The sequence below is a fragment of the Pipistrellus kuhlii genome, unplaced genomic scaffold (genome assembly GCF_014108245.1).
Source record: "Pipistrellus kuhlii isolate mPipKuh1 unplaced genomic scaffold, mPipKuh1.p scaffold_m20_p_3, whole genome shotgun sequence".
Classification (NCBI taxonomy): domain Eukaryota; kingdom Metazoa; phylum Chordata; class Mammalia; order Chiroptera; family Vespertilionidae; genus Pipistrellus; species Pipistrellus kuhlii.
In genome coordinates, this window is record NW_023425529.1 from 146616724 (window position 1) to 146638408 (window position 21685).

The 21685-nt window shown below is 37.9% G+C and overlaps 1 protein-coding gene across 1 annotated transcript in view; it reads left to right on the top strand.

The window, feature by feature from the left end:
• The window catches only part of GPC6 (glypican 6), a 1066799-nt gene that overhangs the window by 264356 nt on the left and 780758 nt on the right, over positions 1-21685 (top strand). The window contains exon 2 of the mRNA XM_036458148.2: positions 2321-2479. Within this exon, the coding sequence (XP_036314041.1) occupies positions 2321-2479 (159 nt within the window). The remainder of the gene's footprint in view (positions 1-2320; positions 2480-21685) is intronic.

Genomic DNA, 21685 nt, shown 5'->3' on the forward strand with positions numbered 1-21685 from the left:
TTTCTCAAAGGAGTCTATTACAGGATTTGGATTGTGGCTGGGTGATTTGGGGGAGGGTTCAAAGAAGCAGGGCTTCAGACTACATTGGGCACTGTCAGAAAGCAGGGCCAGTTCTATAATAAAGCATCTCAGTAAATCTGATCTGCAAGGAGGGAGCCTCGAGTGAAGATCAATCTGTAAATGGTAAACACTTACCAAACATTCAGATGGCATGTTGACCTTATTTATGTCTTTGCTTAGACACAATTTTGAAGTGGCCTTGTTTTGTTGCATTTTACTATGACCTTAGAGTATCTTATCTGAGCTTGATGTTCTGTGAGTCTATTTAGACTTTGTGTACAGTGGTGACTTACCCTTGAGTGCCATGCTGGCTTCTGAATGCCAAGGACAGCTTGCTTTTCTTTCTTTCTTTTTTTAAAAATATATTTTTATTGATTTTTTTTTTTTTTCACAGAGAGGAAGAGAGAGGGATAGAGAGTTAGAAACATCAATGAGAGAGAATCATCGATCAGCTGCCTCTTGCACACCCCCTACTGGGGATGTGCCCACAACCAAGGTACATGCCCTTGCCCGGAATCGAACCCAGGATCTTTTAGTCCACAGGCCAATGCTCTATCCACTGAGCCAAACCGGTCCTGGTTCGCTTTTCTTTTTTATTATCTACCGTTTGCTCTCCTCTCTCCCACAACTGTAGTGGCTACTTCATTTTAGTGGCATATTTCCAAGATTTTATTACAAAGTAGTGTAAATGTACAGAGAAACTAAAAATAATATTATAATAATCATCATGTATCCATCAAACAACGTAAGAAATATCAAGAGATTGTAGATACAAGTATTTGAGTATGTCTCTCAAATCTTAATTCCTTCTGAGAGGGAACTGTTATCTTGAATTTAATGTTTAACATTCTCATGTATTTTCATTCCCATTTAAAACATAAACACATGATACATTATGGTCTCTTCTTCTAGGAATTCTGTAAGATCCAACATTAATACACACCAAGATAATTTTTAATTCTGGGGTTGCTTTAAGTAGGTACTGAAACCTCAAACTACATGAGGAATCATGAAGCCCCCTGTACATCACATAGGGTCACAGGGCATGAAATTATATAATTATTGATAAATATTAGAAATGAATTTTAAAGATCCCATCAAGTATATGTAGTTTTCAAGTTGTTGGTTTTACTTAGCAAGATGCTGGGTGGATTTTTCTTCTTCTCTCCACAGCTTCTGCTCAACATTTTTGACACTAAAGGAGCCACACCAATTGGAAACTCACATTTTCATTTCATGAAGCCAAGGTTTGGCTCCTACTTGCAAATAACATAACATCAAAACAAGTGGCCTGGTATACCCAGCAATAAATCTGTTGAGTCGAATACAAGAATTTCATTACCCTTTACTTCACATTTCTGTATACTATAACCGTTAATTAAACACATCAGTGCCTTCCTCCTTGTAGGCGAACATTTTCTCTCTGACAAGAATGTCAACTGAGAGGATGTGTAGCACCTGGGACCTGCCATTAAAAACACACTCACTTTCACCCAACGAAAAGCTGATGCATTCTGACAGATGGACAGGCAGACAGAGAACGGGGGGCCCATTCCCACCTTTTCTCGAACTAGCTGTCTGAGACTACGGTGATGGGACTGATTGTCTTTGCTTTAGTTGAGGTTTCCAAGGAATCACCCTTATAAGGGTCTGCATCTCTTGTCATTGGGCGTAATTTCAAATAAAAGCAGAAAATCGCCGTGGTCTTCCAAGGTCATTACATGACAGGGACGGGAACTAAATATCGGGCTGTTTTAACAGGAATACCATGAACTGGATGGATTATCCACAGCACACAGTCATCTCTCCCAGTTCTGGAGGCTAGGAACTCCAAAGTCACAACACTGCAGATTCAGTATTTGGTGACTGCTGCCTGCTCCCTGGTTCCCAAATGCCATCGTTTTGCTGAAAGAAGGGATGGGTTAATTAGTTATTCAGGGTTCCTTTTCCTGATGCACTAATTCCATTCATGACCTAACTAACCACTGGGGTTTTACACATATGAATTATGGGTAAGGGAGTAGGAGAGGGCACAGACATTCACACCATAGCATCTGGTTCACCAAAAGTCCCATACCATCTGGGTCACCAAAAGTCCAGACTGTTTGCAACGTTAAGTACACGCAGGCACAGATCAAGTTCATGGGGATGGCTGGAGGGGCCGAGGGGACAAACGCCCCCGGATCTGAGGGCAATGTGAGAGATGTGAATTCCCCTAAGTCCTTATTGTTTCATACTGACATTTAGCTTGTCTTTGCAGGGGAGCACTTAAGAATCTGTCCTCAAGAATATACCTGCTGCACCACCGAAATGGAGGACAAGCTGAGCCAGCAGAGCAAGCTGGAGTTTGAAAACCTTGTGGAAGAGACCAGTCACTTCGTGCGTACCACCTTCGTGTCCAGGCACAAGAAGTTTGATGGTAGGCAAAACAGCCCACTTCCACTTTGTTCTACCTGTGCTTTTCTATGAGAAACACCATGGTCTTATGTGAAAAACCGTGTTTTTTTGTGTGTGTGTTGTTTTTTTTTGTTTGTTTTATAAGTAGGAGCTTTTCTTTCCCTCTTAAATATTTATAACTTTTTTTTTTAAGCATGATTTCCTTGGCCATTTAGATAGTAGTATCTTGGAAAAACCTGACTTAAAGAGCTGTTTTGCACTTGCAGTTTGCCTATGAGATTTCTGAAAGATGTAAGCTCAAGTTTTATGATCAGACTGATTCTAATTCAGATTTTGTAGTGTGTCGTCAGTTTTCATTTTTCCTTGAAAGAATTGAATGCCATTTAAAATGATTTGAAATACAACACTTTGAAAGAGACAGGCATGTTTGAAGTGCCAATGACATGGTGTCCTTTATTTTAGACTGCCTCCTCCCAATAACATAGCCAGGTTTCCCTTTCCAGCTGCAGTGCTTTCTGCATAAGGTTTAAGTCCCCTATTGATTTCCTGATTATTTGCAATTGACTTTACTTCTAAATTCTATTTGTTAAATAAGCCGTTTGTATTAGAAAGTGCAAAGTGCGAAAGCAATTATAAGTAGAATTCCAGTATTGGATTTTCTCATTCGAACTTCAGAAGTATTTTAAAGCAGTCTGATATTTATCAACTGAATTAATAAGGATAAAGTTAATATTCTTAAGTGGTATGTTTTCTTAGGGCTCTAAGAAGTGAATGTACTTTACTCTATGACTCATGGTGAAGCAGACTTGCAAATCCTTGCGAACCTTCCTTGTGCCCTTAGTCCTATTAAGTTGCCTAAGGCAACAGAACTGCCATTCATTTCCTTCCCGCTCTCCAGTCAATGCACAACAGAGCCAGTGTAGAAAGAGGCCTGCCCTAGCTTTTCTTTTTCTTTTTTTGTTTCCCTCAGTAGTAGGTAAAGCGTTCTGCTTCATTGCTGCTTTAAATGAGTATAACAACACCAATTTCTTTCAAATCAGTCCTCCCAAGTTCTAAAAGGCAGGTCCACCTGGTTTCAGTATTCAGGATGATGTGAAATTTTCCACCTAAGCGAATGGGACTTGTATTTCCTGCAAGTATTTTTCAGCATCTTCACATTCTTCTGCTCCCTCTTACTCTGTGTTTGACTTTATTATGTAGATGTATATGAAAATAATTTCTAGTTCTGAAGTGTTACTGTGAACGTTGTTTGTTCCCTTGAATGCACCCAGGGAGTACTTGGAGTTATGCTTGATTGACAGATTACCAATCCAGTGACATTCAGGAGCCCCTGCAGGGGCTCTGTGTTTGAGGAACTATAATGTATCAGTTCAGGTGGAGGCCACTTGAGACACTCCATCTTTTGTGACAGGAAGCAGGTGGGAGGGACCTGCTGCTGCTGATTTCTACATGAGTCTTTGGAAAAACAAGTCTAGTGCCTTTTATAAAATTGTATCCTAAAATTAGGTTGCAACAGTTATAGGTAGTATTCACAGTACATAATGTATATCTTTTAATACAAATAGTAGATGTAAGGTAGCTTTATGGAGAGTTTTTTGTTTTTTTTTGTTGTTGAGTAAAGGTATTCAACAAGGCTGAGTGAGATACTTTTGTATTCTCATATCAATAACAATATCGTTGAATTTATAATTTTTAATCCCACATCTCATTCATTTTATTAAGGAAATCTCCTTCCCTCCCTTTCCCCTTCCTCCTTTCTCCCTTCTTGCCACTGTCCCTCCCTCTCTCCCTTTTTACAGGTGTGTTTTAAATTATGTTAAAGTATTTAGGGGTATTAAGTCAATCTGTTTGACAGTACATTGACTTTTGATTAAGATTAGATCTGACATAGAGGGTGATGAATTATTTAGTAGCAGTGCATTTCATTGCAGTTACATTCTGCTGAAATGGGAGAGAAGTTAAGGTTTTTCCCAAGAAAGCTTTCAACTAGACTTAAAAAAGAAAAACATCTGGATGTGTCCTGGTGAGCACAGCTTCTGTAGAGCTCAGTCTTTAAAAAAAAAGTTATAGAAACATGTCAATTAAAAAGTCACCATTATCATGTTTGCCTTTTCTTTTGTCAATTGCATGAAGTTTAGTCAGGCTTACCTTCTTATCCCTAGAAAGTGATGCCCTAAGTCAGCTTTTAGGAACTTCAAGTGTGTAGCTTTCCATTTTTTCCCCTGGCTGTTCCCCACCCCCTCCCCCCCTTCACATTTCCCAGTGATGTTTATTGATGAGTATCCATTGGTAAGTACAGAAGAACTATGTAGGGTCAGTTCTGGAATGTTACCTTCCCAGTCTTAAGGGCTTTGCATTTTATTCCCCTAAAAGGTGATTTTGCAGGATCACCCCGTAGGAATAACAGGATAGCCATATAAGTTATTTCTGTTCTGAGTCATTGTGCATTTCTTCCGGGGTCTCCTGATCCAAAGTGTGCCTTTTGCATTCCTGCCTCTAGTCCCACTTTAATCTCGAGATCTTGATTTGTCCTCTGTGTTTTGCATGTCTTTATTTGCTAGATGTTTTATTTTATTTTAAATAATATGAATGGTGACTATATTATAGGAAGAGGTGACCCCTTTCCTCTCTATTTTCATTAAGTACAATAACATTTTAAATTATGCCTGGTACATGTGATTCAGTCCAAATTATATGGAGAGGCCAGCCAGATTCAATCACTGTTAAAATTAGTCTATAGTTGTTGCTTTCCTTGTTATTCTGGGAATGTTTTGATTCCATTAACCTTTGTTATTTGACAGAAGTGACTTTTATATTTTGGAATTCAAAATACTTAACATAACACTGCATTCTGTTTGTTGTCATATTCTTTCCCAGTTACTATTAACATCTTGAGTAATATTTATAAGATAACACTGTATACATTTATAAATATTCATTGGGTGATTGGAACCTAAACCTGAATTAATACGCTTTTTTCTCTACATTCCCAAATGGCCAACTTTTGTTCCATATACCCATTAGCCTAAAAGATGTAGCTGAGAAGCAATAAATTGAAAAAAAGGTTGAATATGAAGACAATGAGTTGAAAAGTATGTATTCTCAATTGCTGAAATTTTTATTTTTTTGCAAGGAATTTGCTTATCACTCTGTGGAATTGTTTTGTTTTTAAATATAGAATTGAAATGCTATGATAAATGTAGATAAAATAAGTGTTTATATACTCTTGACACTGGTGCTTTTCCCTATACCACATCTTTTTGTATGTTTATTTTCCTTTCTCTGGCCAAATCTCCACCTCTGGTTTGCATTACATACACCTGCAGGCCCCTCACCATGTTGGTCAGGGTCTGACTGCTGCAAAGAGCCCCTCAGAATTATAGAGATACTTTCAATGTGATTGAGAGGCAAGCCCAGATTCTCTGTTACACCCCAGTGGGGATGAGCACTCAGCCTGGTTCAAGTGGCAGGTGGTCATAACATTTCTCCTGGACTTCTTACCTTTCTCACTCTGCCATACACCCAGCCAGAAGTATACAAAACAAATAAATCATATAAGTTTACAGAAAAAGAAAGGGACATCTTTGTGCCTTCCCTCAGTTGCCTAGCTTTTTTTGTTTTGTGACTGTCTGACCTGTCCAATTGGCATTTGTGTCTAAATCCCAATGGTGGTCATGCATGTCAGTGGTTGATTTGTTAGGATCCTAGGGAAATGGAGAACAAGTGAACACTCTGATAGTGGTAATTGTAATAATGGACAACACCTGGCCTGTACCTTGCCCCTTCTAGATGTTCGCCTATTTACCAGGGTGACCAGCACTCTCAAGACACACAGATAGTCAGTGACTGAGTCAGCCTCCCTTCTGGACTGAGCACTCCTGACTCCTTGTCCTAAACACTTCTACTGTCGTTGTTTGAGTGCTTTTCAGTCCCTGAATGTGTGGAGATTTTATGATAAGCAGCATCTATTCCTCTATCTCCCTCAGCCTGCCCTGCCCCCAAGTAATTGTGGGGAGCAAGTAGAAATGCCTTTCAGAGAAAAGTGGGAGATTTGTTTTTTAATTTAAAAAAATATAATTACCCACCTAAATATAGTCCAGCCTTCAAGGAACCTGGAGTTTAGAGAGAGTAAATGGCTTGCCAAGTTTCCACCAAAATGATGAAACCAAGAGTGTAATCTAACTGACTTACATTAGTCTTAAGAATAGTGATGTGCTAGGAAGTCACTATTTGGTTGAAATTCTCACTAAGCTTTTATTTGGTTTGTGTGGATACTGGCTAAAATTACTGATATTCTTTAACCAGTCAATAGTGATGTTGGTGGGTAAAGAAGCTAGCCCCCCACCCCCACCCCTTTTTTTTTGTGAAGGTAGAATAGCATTCAATTGCAAGTTGTCCTAAATTAAAAGGAAATGAGTGTTTTGTGGAATTTTTTTATTGAATCAATAAAGGCATATTATTTATTCTCCTTAGGTACCAAAGCCTGGTAGCCTCTATCTTGATGTAGGCATCTGCTTTTTATTCTTTGGGAACATGTATGGAATATAGATAATTCAGGGACAGGAAAATTTAGTTGTCAGGGCATTTTATTTTATTTATTTTTTCCCTCAGATTTATTTAAGCTGAAATTTATTTGCATTTGAAACTCAATATGAAGGGTTTTTTGTTTGTTTATTTAGTGTGTTCTTCTGGTCTTATTATTTTTCTCTCCTTGATTTTTATTTATGTATTATATATTAATGATATACATTTGTCCAGAGATTTTGGCAGCAACTACATTTTTAAAAGCAAAATAAAAGTTCAGCAGTAGTTTCCATCTTTCTGAAGAACTTATTCTACAGTAACATCCTCAGAATTCTCATTTTACTGAATGAGGAAATAATTTATACACAGCATCATAATATTTTATACTGCAAACCTGCTGTATTTTCTTTTAAAATATCATTTTTCATCTATATAGTGTAGAGACAGCAATAATAGAATGATAGCTTTAAAGTATGGATCTACTTTTCTCAGAGAATACACTTACTTGAAAACCAAGAAAGCCTAAGTAGTTTCCCATATGGTGATAGAATCTTCTATATTTCCTGTCATATGAATGGTGTGTGTATGTGTGTGTGTGTGTGTGTATGTGTGTGTGTGTGTGTGTGTGTGTGTGTGTAATTTGAATTTGGAAACATTTATTCATAACCTACCATATAGAAAGCACTTAACCAAGTTTGTAATAGATTTTAAAATGACTAATAATGTCAAAAATAAGGTCACAGTCTATCACAATGTTTACTTATTGGGGAGACCTAAGCTTAAAATTAACACATAAGGCAATTGACTGTCTCAGAAAATAGAAACAGAAAAGAGGGAGTCAAGTATTTTATTTAGATGTGCTAAAGATTTTGAAGAGATCCTTAAAGAATAACTTAAGAACATGATTGTTAAAGAAGAGTCAGGAGGAGACAAAGGGTACCAGAGACTTTGTATGCATGTTCACAAAGTCAATGGCACTTGTAAACATATTTAATATTAACTTTTTCCAAACAATAATACTTTATTAACATTTAACATTTATCTATTTCATAGATAAACTTTAGACACTTTCTTGGTTTTGTATCAATCGAGCATTGTTTTGTAACAAACAACAAAATTTCAGTCCATAAACAAGAAGCATTTATTTTTTGTGTCTTTGGATTGGCCAGAGTTTGGCTGCTTTGGGCTATGTTCATGGAGTATAGATTTGATTGTTCTGCTCCCGAGGTCTCCTGTCCTTTTGGAAGTGGTACTGTATCGTGGGCAGGATTTGTGGTGCAGTTTAGAGACTTTGTTAAGGTTGGAGGCATGATGCTTCTTAAAGCCTAAACTAAAATTGGCACACTGTCTTTTCAAGTTCTATTGGCCAAAATAAATGTCATGATCATTACCAACATTAGTGGGACAGAGGAGTGAATATATGACTCCTATCAAGGTTGAGGTGGGGGGAGAAGTGAATGTTTCTATATGTTAATGTATCATAGTCCTCAGCTGACAGCCTCTAGCTATTTCCGAGTTATATATATATATTTTTTTTTGGGGGGGGGCAGAGTGGAGGGGGGGATAGATTCTCTAGGAACTCAAGAGCAATAAGTATTTCTTGGATATAAAGCCCCTGTTTAACTAATACCTCCCATATTCTAGGACAGTCTTTTTCAACCTTTTTTGGGCAAAGGCACACTTGTTTCATGAAAAAAATCACGAGGCACACCACCATTAGAAAATGTTAAAAAATTTAACTCTGTGCCTATATTGACTATATATAAAGTAATTCTCTTGAATAGGAATCAAATAAACACAAAGAAAGTATTTTATAATTACTTTATTATGAAATATTAAGTAAACAAAATAGTGAAAAATTATAAAATTCTTGTCTTGTCTGCACCTACGGCACACCAGGCAACGTGCCGCGGAACAGCGGTTGAAAAACGCTGTTCTAGGACACTGACAAATATACACATAAACACACATATACAACTTCCATGATGTGATTCAAGAATAAGATGTGATATTCCCATTTTATGCTATTATTCCCCTTCATCATTGTGCGGAATAACAAGTTAACTGTCATTCATAAAGGTTAGAATGTTAAGCATTACAGCAATAAATTAGCTAAATGCCACCTGTAAGTTTACTAGGCTACCACCTCAACAGCATGCATTTTGTCTGAAGGACACTCCTCTGCAAATCAGAATGTGCTGTCTTGGGTTTCAGAAATTGAGAAACAGTCTCACTGGCATTGGAAAGTAATCTGCCAGTTCTCCCAAAGGACAGTTCTTGAAAACTAAGAATCAACTAACCAGGGATTTGGCTTTGGCAGAACCACTGAACAGATTTACACATCACAAATGCCTTGCATTTGAACAATCTTGGAATATATGATGCATGGTTGGGTGTTCTTTAAATGCACACCAACTCACACCTTTATACAAGGGAGTTTGTCCTCTCCCTCTCCTCTCCCTCTCCCTCTCCCTCTCCCTCTCCCTCTCCCTCTCCCTCTCCCTCTCCCTCTCCCTCTCCCTCTCCCTCTCCCTCTCCCTCTCCTTCTCCCTTTCCCTCTTCCTCTCCCTCTCCCTCTCCTTCTCCCTTTATCTCTCCCTTTATCTCTTCCTCTCCCTTTATCTCTCCCTTTATCTCTCCCATTATCTCTTCCTCTTCCTCTCCCTCTCTCTTTATCTCTCCCTTTATCTCTTCCTCTCCCTATCCCTCTCCCTTTATGTGTCCCTCTCCCTCTCCCTCTCCCTCTCCCTCTCCCTCTCCCTCTTCCTTTATCTCTCCCTCTCCTTCTCCTTCACTCTCTCCTTCTCCCTTTCTCTTCTCTCTCTCTTTCTCTAGCTCTTGCTCTCGCTTCCTCTCTCTCCATAGATCTTTCAAGAACCGAGGATGCATATGCCTGATCAGCAGCTTCATGTCCCCAGTGATAGAATGCTATCTTGCCACACACCTCAAAGTTACTTAAAACACATTATGTTCCCTTGTGGTCATAATGTTATCATCTTATTATCACCAGTGTCCTTGCATGGTGGCTTTGCTGAGCAGCTGTTTCACAGACAAGCCAATTTCTTTTAAGTATTGCTCTAACAGACACTGCAACCAGCCTTACCAAAAGGTTTCTTGGTCATGAATGTTAATGAGCAGAGAAGTATCTGTTCCCTGACAGTAGCTCACTAATCCTTTGAATAAGTATGGGTAAATTGCAGGAAACTTTTATTTCAGTTAATTTGATCTGCCACCGAATAGAGAAAACAGATTTTCTTATTTTAATGAAAATTAAGAAACATATTTAATGGTGGTTTAAATTAGAGATCAGTGGAAACATTTTTGTCTTCGGACCTGAGAACACAGTAGCTCAGTGTAGATTGGTTTGCTTGCATAGTGTGTGTCAAGGTAGTGAGACCTGTTATCTCCAGTTAGGTGTGATATGCAATGGGGAGCAGCATAAGTCACTCACTCTTTAAGTGGGAATTTTGTGTCAAGAGATTCTTGGACTTCCTTCTTGATACAAAATTGAAATAAAATATGTGCATCCTCCTCCACTGAGACTTCCCTTTCCTAACAAACAAACAAAAAAAAACACAACATGGTAAAAGCATAAGAAAAGCATTTGCATGCTTCCTCAAGATTCAAAAGAAAATAATTCTGGGTAAATATTATCTCAATGGCATCCTTTGTGCTGAGGGATTCCCTGAGGTGGATGGATAGAAGGAACAAGAGGGGCAGAAATGTGATCATGCTCAAAGCTATTTGACAATTGCAGTGGGGTTTATTATTATAGTCTCATTTGTATATGGTTTTTAAATTTTGTAATAAAAGTTTTGAGAAACAGAGAACTGACATGAGCATATACAGGATCGAAAATTTCCATAGGGTTCTGTAGTGGACATTTTCTCTGTTTTCCATGTCCTGCACGGAAAAACGACAGGTTCCTGAGTGGAGGAGCTGGGGATGAAGAAATTAGAGAAAGAAAGAGACAAGAGGCAGAAATAGATTCATAAAGCTGGGAGCTAAGTGGGCGCCATCTCTCTGATGGAGAGACAGTCACACTCACCACAGAGGACACAGCATATTTATTGGCTTCCAAAGGGGAGTTTAAGGTCAAAAGGAGTTTTGTGTGTGCCCAGATCCTATTCATCAAGATAGGGTAAGCTCCACAATTTTGTACAAGATTTAGCATACCAAGACCTGGGTAAGTCAAGGTCCTATTTGTTCCTCATTCCAAGCACATGGATAAAGATAAGAAATTGGTACTGATAAGAAATGGGTACAATAAAGGGGGGGGGGAAGGAACATTTGTAATAATATGAACAATAAGCATTTATATATATATATATATAAAGAAATCGGTACTGATAACAGGATTCTGCCAGTGCCCTTGGGCTCAGCTGTTAAGAATTTTAAAAGAATGTTCATGTGCCTTCTCTAGTGGCTCTCTACAGAGTTCATTCATTCTAGACAGAGAGCAATGTCCATAGGCTAAAACACATGTACATTTTGTGTACTCAACAATAGTAAATCACATAACATTTCAAGTTGCAAAGATGAACACAACTTATAGGGAATTTACCTCAGATCAAGGCTGCTTAGTGTCTGCTTCTGTTCAACTTTTTTATTATTGTTTTGCTGGAAATGCATCTCTGGTTTAGTAATATGGACAGCACTAGTAAGGTGAGGCTTCATATATAGATCTCCCTGTTGTGGTTCAAAATGTTCAACACTTATTTAGAAGCTACATGGACACCAAGCCAGACTATTCAAACACAAATGTTGGCAAGATTCAGAAGAAAATGTGGAACGTATATTATGAATGCATTATCAATAACACTTCTTTAATACTCCACAGTTGCCCAGTGATTTCTGATTGAATGACAGCATGGAAATGAGCTCTTGGAATGTCACATTGTGGTAAATCCAAAGGAAGAGGCAGATTGCCTGAGCAATTAATTCCATATGCTTCGAAGCATTCCATTATGCTGGAGGAGAACCCTGACCCCATTTGTGGAGGTAGGGTCAGTGACCAGCTAATAAGCTTGCATGGTTCCCAGAACTCAGAGAAAATTTTAAAAATCACTCATTACAAATTTCAGAGTTTTGCAGTTATTGTGCTTTACAGGGTTGTTGTGTTCATTAAATGGACAAATATTATTATTGGGATGACTATACATAGCAGTAGTACATGATCTTCCTACTGCTTCCTCCCTACCTGCTGGTATGATTGAATCCAAACAACTGCAAAAATGAAAAGCAAACTTTGAAGTAAGATAACAGGAAATTGGGTCACTCAGGCCTTTCCATTTTGGAAGGAGTTGTGCTTTTCTACATATTTTATTTTTATTTTTAAATATTTCCTTGCATATTGTTCTTCGTTTAGAAGAACAGTGCTGTGGTCAGTACATGTTATAGTTCTCTCAGCCCTCTGAATTAACTCAGATCAAGGCTATCTCTTTCTCAATACTTATGTAGTTGACACCTTATCATTTTCACTTATTTAGTGTTCTTTTAATAGCATTCTTAATGGATAAAAAGCATGATCTATTGCATCCTCTCTGTTGAAGTCTAAGCTCATTAATTATTGGGATTAGGCCTCCTATTTCTATTTTGTCTTCCTACAGCTCACTTAATAGAGAGCATATTTAATTCTGCTGCAGTGCTGTCTGACTAAGGCACCGACTTGCACAGATCCAAGGGCACAGACCAGTCAGATGGATTACTTAAGGTCCAGTAATAAATACAACAGGAGAAAATAGGAAGCTTTGAGTTCTAGTTATCTATTAACTCTTAGGGTCTATAAACCTGGAAGTCATATAAGATTTCAGCAGCATTTGCTCCAGTGGATTTAATGGAAATGAATTTAAATTCTCAGAACAAAGATGATCTTCATTGAGAGTGCAAATAGAAGCCCGTACTTCAAAAATCAGGATGATTGTGTTCTCTATATCAAACACACACACACACACACACACACACACACACACACACACACACAATGGCACAAGTGTGTGTGCATATAAGTAAAGAGTTGGGCCAAAACCGGTTTGGCTCAGTGGATAGATCATCAGCCTGTAGACTGAAAGGTCCCAGGTTCGATTCTGGTCAAGGGCATGAACCTTGGTTGGGGGCACATTCCCAGTGGGGGTGTGCAGGAGACAGCTAATCCTTGTATCTCTCTCATCGATGTTTCTAACTCTCTATCTCCCTCCCTTCCTCTCTGTAAGAAATCAATAAAATATATTTAATAAAGAGAGTTGTTAAGATGCACAGAAGTCTCTTAGAAAAGCAGTTAGCACACACTTTTCTGGGTTCAAATCCTGTAAATTTTGATAATTTATTCTTGTTGGGTCCCCACAATCTTCATTTAGCTTACATATTTGACATTTCTGAAGCAGGGTGTCTTCTCGGCTGCTGAGTATCACTGGGTAAGTGGAGCTGACAGGTCAGTAATCAGGACATGGAGTTGAGGCTCAGAAAGATGACAGATTTAAAAATCTTTCTTCTATCATATTAACATCAGTTTCTGGTCTGCTAATATAAAGGTCCCCACTGTGTATGCTAGATTTCAAGCACCTATTGATCATTAAACAATGCCTTTTATACATTAAGCAAGTCTCTCTCTTTTCCTTCTGATTTTGACAGCGAACTATACTCAAGAGCCATAACTCGTTTGATCTTTTGCAGATGAAAATTATACTTTATTTGAATGTTTCATATTTGTGAACTACAAAGTTATTTTCTTTTTTCTCATATTAATTTTAAGCTTATATGCTTTAATCAACATTTATTTTTTATTATCTAGAAAATTCATTTTAATTTCTTCTCATTTTTGACTTGAATGATAAATAACATTTTAAAATAGTATTTGTAATAACATTTAAAATAGCAAATAACAAAACTTTTTTATGATTCTAAAGTAGCAAATGCTTATTGTAGAAAATTTGAATAATTTGACATAAAGTTTTAAAGCATTTAAAGTTACTTTAAATTTTTTCTCATTGGGGGGAAAAAACCTGTTCTCTGAGAACAATAATAAAAATGTAATAACCAATGTATGCTTTCTTATAAAAGTATATTAAAATAAATTCTGAAAAATAAAGTAATTTACAACCCTTAACTTTAATAGTTTATAAATATGATATATATATATATATATATATATATATATATATATATATATATATCATACACACACAAAGCAACCAGAAACACTGGTTGCTATGACCATGCACTATGGCCAGCTAAACAGTCCAATAGGGAGCAGGACCAGTCTGCGGAAGGTTGGCCTGCTGGTCCTGGCCGGCTGGGCCCCAATCTACCCTGATTGGGGTGGGCTGGCTGGACTCAACCTATGCAGAAATTCATGCACCCGCCTCTAATAAAATATAAAATGGAATCAAGTCCCTGTAGAGTTAGAGTATTTCCTATTTTCTGGGCCTAATATTCCACAGGCTTTAAACTATTTTGTTAGTATAACTTTGATGGCTGTTACCATAACTGAGTTGAAAATTCATCATTGAAAATTCCAGAGCTTCTGTTAAGAAGTCTGCATTATGTAAAGAGATGCATATTTACTTAGTGCACATTTATACAGTGTTAATAAAATAGCTATTGGATTTTTCATAGTTGCTTTTCATCAACCTTAAATTCTCACTTAAAATTTTTAAAACAAGCCCACAACCCTGGCATGTGCCCTTGAAAGGAATCGAACCCAGGACTCTTCAGTCCACAGGCTTACATTCTATCCACTGAACAAAACCAGCTAGAGCTAAAATGTGTACTTTTTAAAGGCAACTAACATCACCATTGCTTTAGTTTATTAGCAATGTAGTGATAAACTGAGCATGGTGTGCCCCTGGCTTCCTGCCAATGGTGACTGAGAGATGCGATGTTGGGTGGCTCATGGTGTTTCTTTATCCTTGGGTTTACTAATAAGATCAGTGGTAAATATTCCACCAAACTTATTTGTGCCAACTTCTTCAATAGGCCAAGACATTAAGATTCCTTAGAATAAACATCACCTGGGCATTGCCTGCACACCTAAATGGATTTCTTGCCAATGAGTAATGCTGTTCCTTCACTACACAGTATACACAGAAAATGCCAGAACTCCATTTAGGAAGCATGGCAATCTTTCAAGTTTGTTCATCTAGGCCCCTCCAGTTCTGCTCTGTTTTATTCCTCATCTAAAAACAATGGCAATAAAACACAAATAAATCCATTTAAGAGCCATCAGCTTTAGGCAAAGTTGAGGAATAGTTGTTTTTTTTTTTGTTTGTTTTTGTTTTTAAATCAGTGATATATTTTCCTTCCTTGTGAGGATTTTGCTTAATTGCATAGCATTTCGATTTGTGTTGGAGCTTAATCAAAATTACCTTGATAACAAAGTAGAAGGGTCATTTCTTCTTGCTGATGTAAAAAAAAAGTATGGCTTTGTTCTCTGCTCTCATTGTCCATTAGCTTTATTTTAAAACCTCTTTATTATGTATTTGAACAGCAATAAGAAATGCATCATTGTCAAATATCTTAACCTTACATACAATGACTCTTTAAAATAACTGATACAATGAAAAAAAATAAAGAACCAGTAACCTTTACAAAGGCAGGCTAAGCAATGATGATTAATGATATTTTATCATCACAAAACATTTCTTGCCATAAACAAATATTAACAAGTGGAATAATCCATATTGCTAGGTAGCCAGCATTTCAAATTAAATGAAGATCTTCCTTTTTACTAGGTGATATGATACTAAATGGCAAGGCTATTACAGATGCTCCTGAGCTGACTAAAGCATTATAAATTAAAAATATCCTAAGTAAAGAATGCATTTAATATACCTAACCTATTGACCATCATAGCTTATTTTAGCCTAGTCTTAAATGTGCTCAGGACACTTACATTAGCCTACAGTTGGGCAAAACCAACTAACCATCTAATTGCACTGTAGAGTATTGGTTGTTTACCCTTGAGATCATGTGCTTGATGGGGAGCTGGCTCACCAATGCTGCTAAGCATCATAGGATTATAGTGTCACTTATTGCTAGGCAGGGAAAGATCAATACTCAAAGTATGGATTCTACTGACCCTGCCCGGCTTTTATATCATTGTAAAATTGAAAAATCCTAAGTAGAGCCATAGTAAGTTTGGGAACACCTGTAATTATTTCCCCCCCCCCCCCCCCACTGGAATAAGAAGGACTGAGAAAAAAGACCATATTTCTAAAAGTCTTAAGGATAAAGAGAAATATGTATCTTTGAAAAATATTTTTAACAAGATGAATACATATTTATATCCATAATTGCTCATTAGGTCCTATGGAGTGACCATCGTTATATATATTTAAAGGAACTACTTCTTGTGTTGCAATATTGTTTTCTTCACCACTTTCCCCAAGAAACAAAAATAGACAACATCCTGACTCACACTTTTCTTTTACTCTACTAGCTAATTGAGCTGCTGTTGGGAGACAGTGCCAAACGGACATCAGCCATCAGCTGAGAGGTTTTCTTTTTGAGTATTTGTTTACAAAATGAGGTAATGGAGGATCATTTGTAGACATGTAAGACACATTGGGTGCTCATTAGATAACTTAGAAAGACTCTCTGGTTTGCTCCCCCCTACTCCCTCGCATTGTAGATAGTTGTATGTATTTCAATTAAAATCTCCATTTACTTCCAGCTGGCAATGTTAGCAGCCATTCCACCAATAGAGGGCATAGGTCACAGTCTTCTGCCTGAACAGACATTAAAAACAAAACAAAACAAACCAAACACACACACACACACACACACACACACACACACACACACACACGAAACCATGTGCCTGTCTTGTGTAGGTATCTTTGAGCCACCCACTGCAGGCTCGGGGAGAGGATTCGGAAGGGTCAGCTTGTGAGGGGACTTTCACCTTATTTACCTATGGAGCTCTGGTAACTGTAGGTCCAGATGTGCCACTGCTGTTGCTTTGTGGATTGGGATCCAGCAGCAGCTGTTCTTCGCTAGCGCGTGTTTCTGAAATTCCAAATTTAATAGTCTGAGACCCTAGTCATTGAAAGCTATGCTGAAAGTTAATTTGCTGAATCCAAGTTTATTTTCCTACCTCAGTTTGTGATACAGCCTTTCCCCGCTGATGCACAATAAAATGAGGAAAGGACTTATTTACTGCCCTTTCCAGGCTGGAGAGGAAGAGAATGCAATGGGTACAAGGCCAGGCACAGGCTGCACAGCCTAGTGATTTGGCTTCTGTACTCGGGCTGTCAGAACTTCTAACCCAGACCCTGCTGTTTTCTATCTCCATAGCTCTGGGCAACTGTCTGACAGAAATTTGGTTTCTCCATCTCCAACGGTTAGAATAATAAATTCTACCTCAAAGAGTGTTAAAATGAGATAATATTCACAGGGTACTTATTATAATGCCTGGCATATAGTTAGCTTTTACTATTTTAACCACACCACCACCTCACATTCATGAGGCCTTTCTGGTAAAGAAGTTCTTCATTTCTTTACTTCAGTACTGTGCACAGAATTAATTTTCTTGCTCAATAAACATGAAAATTCTCATATATTTTAAGTAATTATAGTTAATATGTATTAAGTAATTGTGACTTGGAGCCAGTCACAATTTTAATAACTTTTCATGTGTTCTCCAATTTAGCCTTAACACTCTTATAAGGTAAGTGGTTTATTATTATTATTATTATTATTATTATTATTATTATTCCTATTTCTATTTTGTATGTGAGAAAGTTCTTGCATGGAGACTTAAGCAATTTGCCTGAGTTCACAGAGCTAGTAAAATACAGAGCTAAGATTTAATCCATTACAAACCCTTTACTGAGCTGTGCCATCTCCCATAAGGAAAGCAAATCAAATTACCTTGAAATAAAAATATTTGAGCTCTGTTTCTGAAGTGAAAATTTCTATGTGAATGATGGGAAGCTTAGGTGACTTTACCATAATGTTGTGGCTATTCCCATTTCAAGAAGATTCTATCTAGTGAGCAGAAGGATTCATATTTTAAGTGGTATACATTATTTTGCGAATAAGTCTATGCTTTGCCATTCTCGGTTGGACAAATTGGAGTAGGATACAATTAGCTAGGAATGTGATTCACCCATATCAAGGTGGACCTCTTACAAGTGCTATGAGTCAAACATGGTGGGAGGGGAGAGCAAAAGAGGATTCAGAAAGCATGCTCATCCAGTGTTTCCCAAACTTTTGACATATGTGTACCCCTTTTATAATTTTCGTACCGCTGAGTACCCCTCGTACTAATGAGAACATAGAATTAGGTGCAGCTTAGCATGGTGCAGTGCATATCCCCACCAAACTCCGGTGCAATGCATCCCCCCACCAAACTCTTCCCGTACCCCTGGGGGTACACGTACCACACTTTGGGAAACACTGAACAATGACTCAACCAAACAACCTACATCTCCGCAAAGGAGACAGGTGTCTGTGCACACAGGAGAGTGCTGGCACTGGGGATTCAGGCACAAGTGTATGTAAAGCCACACACAGACACAGCTGATCATTGGGAAGAGCCAGACCTGGGCACAGGGACAGGATCCCTGGTAAGAGTCAGTGAGTCAGAACTCATGGCTGAAACTTGGCAGATGAGAAGCATTATGAAGATGGGATTTCAGAAACAAGAGAAAGCCCTGTTTACCAATTAGAACTGGTGCCCATGATTTGAACCCCAATAATAGCAGGTATGGCATTTGAGTCTAGAAATTCTTGATTCCTTCCTTGCTGGTGTCAAGGAGGACTCCTATATCTGCCAGTAGGAGACTGGGATCAAAATTCAATAAGATCCTGCCAGCAACAAAGGCATGTGTGTTTATTCTTAGGAAATCATTTAAATCCCAATAGCATGGATATGGGTTTGCTAGTAACCAGAGCTCTATTCAATTGCACAAAATACTCTGTATTTTATGCAAAATGTGTTACATGTTTCATACTGTAGCTCATAAATTAAATGGCAGTTCAGAATACTATCACTATTTAAACTAAGGACAAAATAGTTAAAGTCCATGATAAAATACTTCTAAGTTAAATGACATGTGCTTTTTTCTTTCTTTTCTGAAGAACACGTTTTATCTCTTAAGAAGTGAATGACTTTAACATTTGAATGCTGTACTGTTTCTTTTTTATATGTGTTATGTGAATTAATTCCAGGAAAAGGCCAATTCACTGTTTAAAGATTTGCATAACCAAACAAGGTATTAACTAGGAGATATGTCTTTGAAGTTGCTCATTCTCATACCCCTTCTTAATATCCTAAGTCCTTTTCTTAACTTTATACTATTGCTTTTACTGTTTTCAAATTTTCCTCTTCAACAGGAAGTTGGACATCCCCTGAGGGGTCTTGGATTGGAGAGGGTGCAGGCTGGGCACCCCCCCACCCCCCACCCCTCCATGCATGAATTTAGTGCACCTGTACTCTAGTATGTGCTATAATGGACAAGCAATGTCTGGAAGCAAGAAGGATGGAGTTGACTACCTTCATTTGTTGAGTGAAAGGAATTCTTAGCAAAGTTGATGGACTCTCAAATTTTAGCTTAGAAATAGGAATTGATTGGCCAAAGGGCATGTTAATGACTATTCTAAGTAGCAAAAAGGGGAGAAATTATGCAATAGTTCTAAATATATTTGACCCATGACTTTTTGTGAGAAATAAAATATTCTACTTAGACTATTATTTTATTGGAAAATAAAATGGAAAAACTTAAGAAGAGATATTTGTGTGATATTTCTTTTTACTCTAAAAATTTTATTATTCTACAAGATTCTGTTGTAACATACAAATTGGACTTCAGTTTTCACTTACAAATGGCTGATCTAATCTTTTCATCAAGAACATTTTAGCCTCCACCATGTCATTCCCCCAAGGTTTAATGACTGCAATTAATTTTTTCTTTAATATTATTTTAATATAATTATATATCCTGATTAGAAAATTCTTGAGAAAGTATTGCATCCAATGGCAGGACTCTTCTAGACTTCTTTTGGACTAAATGTTTCAATTATAGCCAATGTATTCTGAGATGAACTTGATAGACTGATTAAATCCTACCCTATTTGTTGTCAGAAGAAAATCAATACCTTTGGTTGGTCAAGAAGTGTTCTGTTTTAGAAGCTCAGAAATTATGCTATTTAGACATAATTATAGTCACTCTATAGAAATTATTGTAGTAGTCCAGCCTGCTTAGAGGCTCATCATGTCAGATATGCTAAGGAAGACTCACTGTTCTTTACCAGTCAATACAGAAATGACCTTCAAACCACAGGCAGAGCTCATAAGGTCAGCCCACAAGAAGCTAAGAATATCAAGTTAATGAAGAATCCAATAAATAGCATAAATGCCTTGGTAGTGCTATTTATATGTGGTGTTAAAGGCCAAGTGCACAAAACTGTGCAGGGTAGGATCCCTAGACCTGGCTGGCGATCAGGGTAGATCTATGGGGAGACTCTCAGGGCAATTGGGGATCCTCTACTGGCACCCGCCTTGGTCTGCCTGGCATTGTCCACTCATCTTGCTCCCCACTGCCACTGCAAGTCACCTCTCTCTGTGGGATGTCTGGCAGGGCAAACAGGGAGCCCTCACTGGCACCTGCTTTGGATGGCCTGGCACTGCCCACTCTCTGGCCCTGCACCCCCACCCCCAGACCACCCTGCTGCTGCCAGTCAATTTTCTCTGCCTCACCCCCCACCACCTCCTGCTCATCAGCTGCCCCCCAACCACAGGTTACCTTCCTCTGGGGCCTGAAGGCTGAGGACAGCTCCTTCATTGAGCATCTATCTCCTTGTGGTCAGTGCACATCATAGCAACTGGTCATTCTACCTGTTGTTCCGCTTTTATTATATAGGATATTTTAGCTCTTCAGCATTAGGGCAGACATTAAAAACTTTCTGTGAGTGAAAAAAACTTGTGTCTCAGGATGAATGTTCTAAACTCTGAAATGATTCAGAGATTTCTTCTGAAGATGTAGTGGTTATCTCCTCTTACTATCTAATAGGTTTCCCACGTTTTTAATTCCACTTTTAGAAGTACTCATGATACCTTTTTGTTATTATTTGATTAACGTGAGTCTAGTTTACTAGGGAAATATCAATTCTTTCTTTAGAAGTATTGAGTTTGGGTATGAACTTGACCCACAAAAATTTTGTGCTTGATAGTGATTATAGTGGAACTACTAAACAGATCTCTCTCTCGATCTCTCTCTCTCTCTCTCTCTCTCTCTCTCCTCAGGTATGTTGAATTCAAGAGTAGTATATAGTGGAGTAGAAGAGAATGGAAAGACAGAATCCATAGAATTCTATGTTCTACACCAGGGGTGGGGAACCTTTTTTCTGCTAAGGGCTATTTGGATATTTATAACATCACTAGTGGCTCAGTACAAGAATTTGTGCACATTTAAAATAAATTAATTAGAAGGAATATTTTAATATTACTATTCGCCCTTTCTCTATAAGAGAAGTTAATACCAAATTCACGATTGACAATGCCAGATCAAAATATGTGCATGTGATTGGTGCCAGTCAGAGCTTTATATGTGTCACACATGTATGAGTCAACTTAGACTTTTTTCCCAGCCAAGTGAAGCACTCCAACTTCTCTTTCAGGTAACTGTTAGCGTCACAGCAGAAAATATCAACATGAAGCAGAATATTATTGTAGATCACGCAAGGAGAACAAAGGGTAAAATAT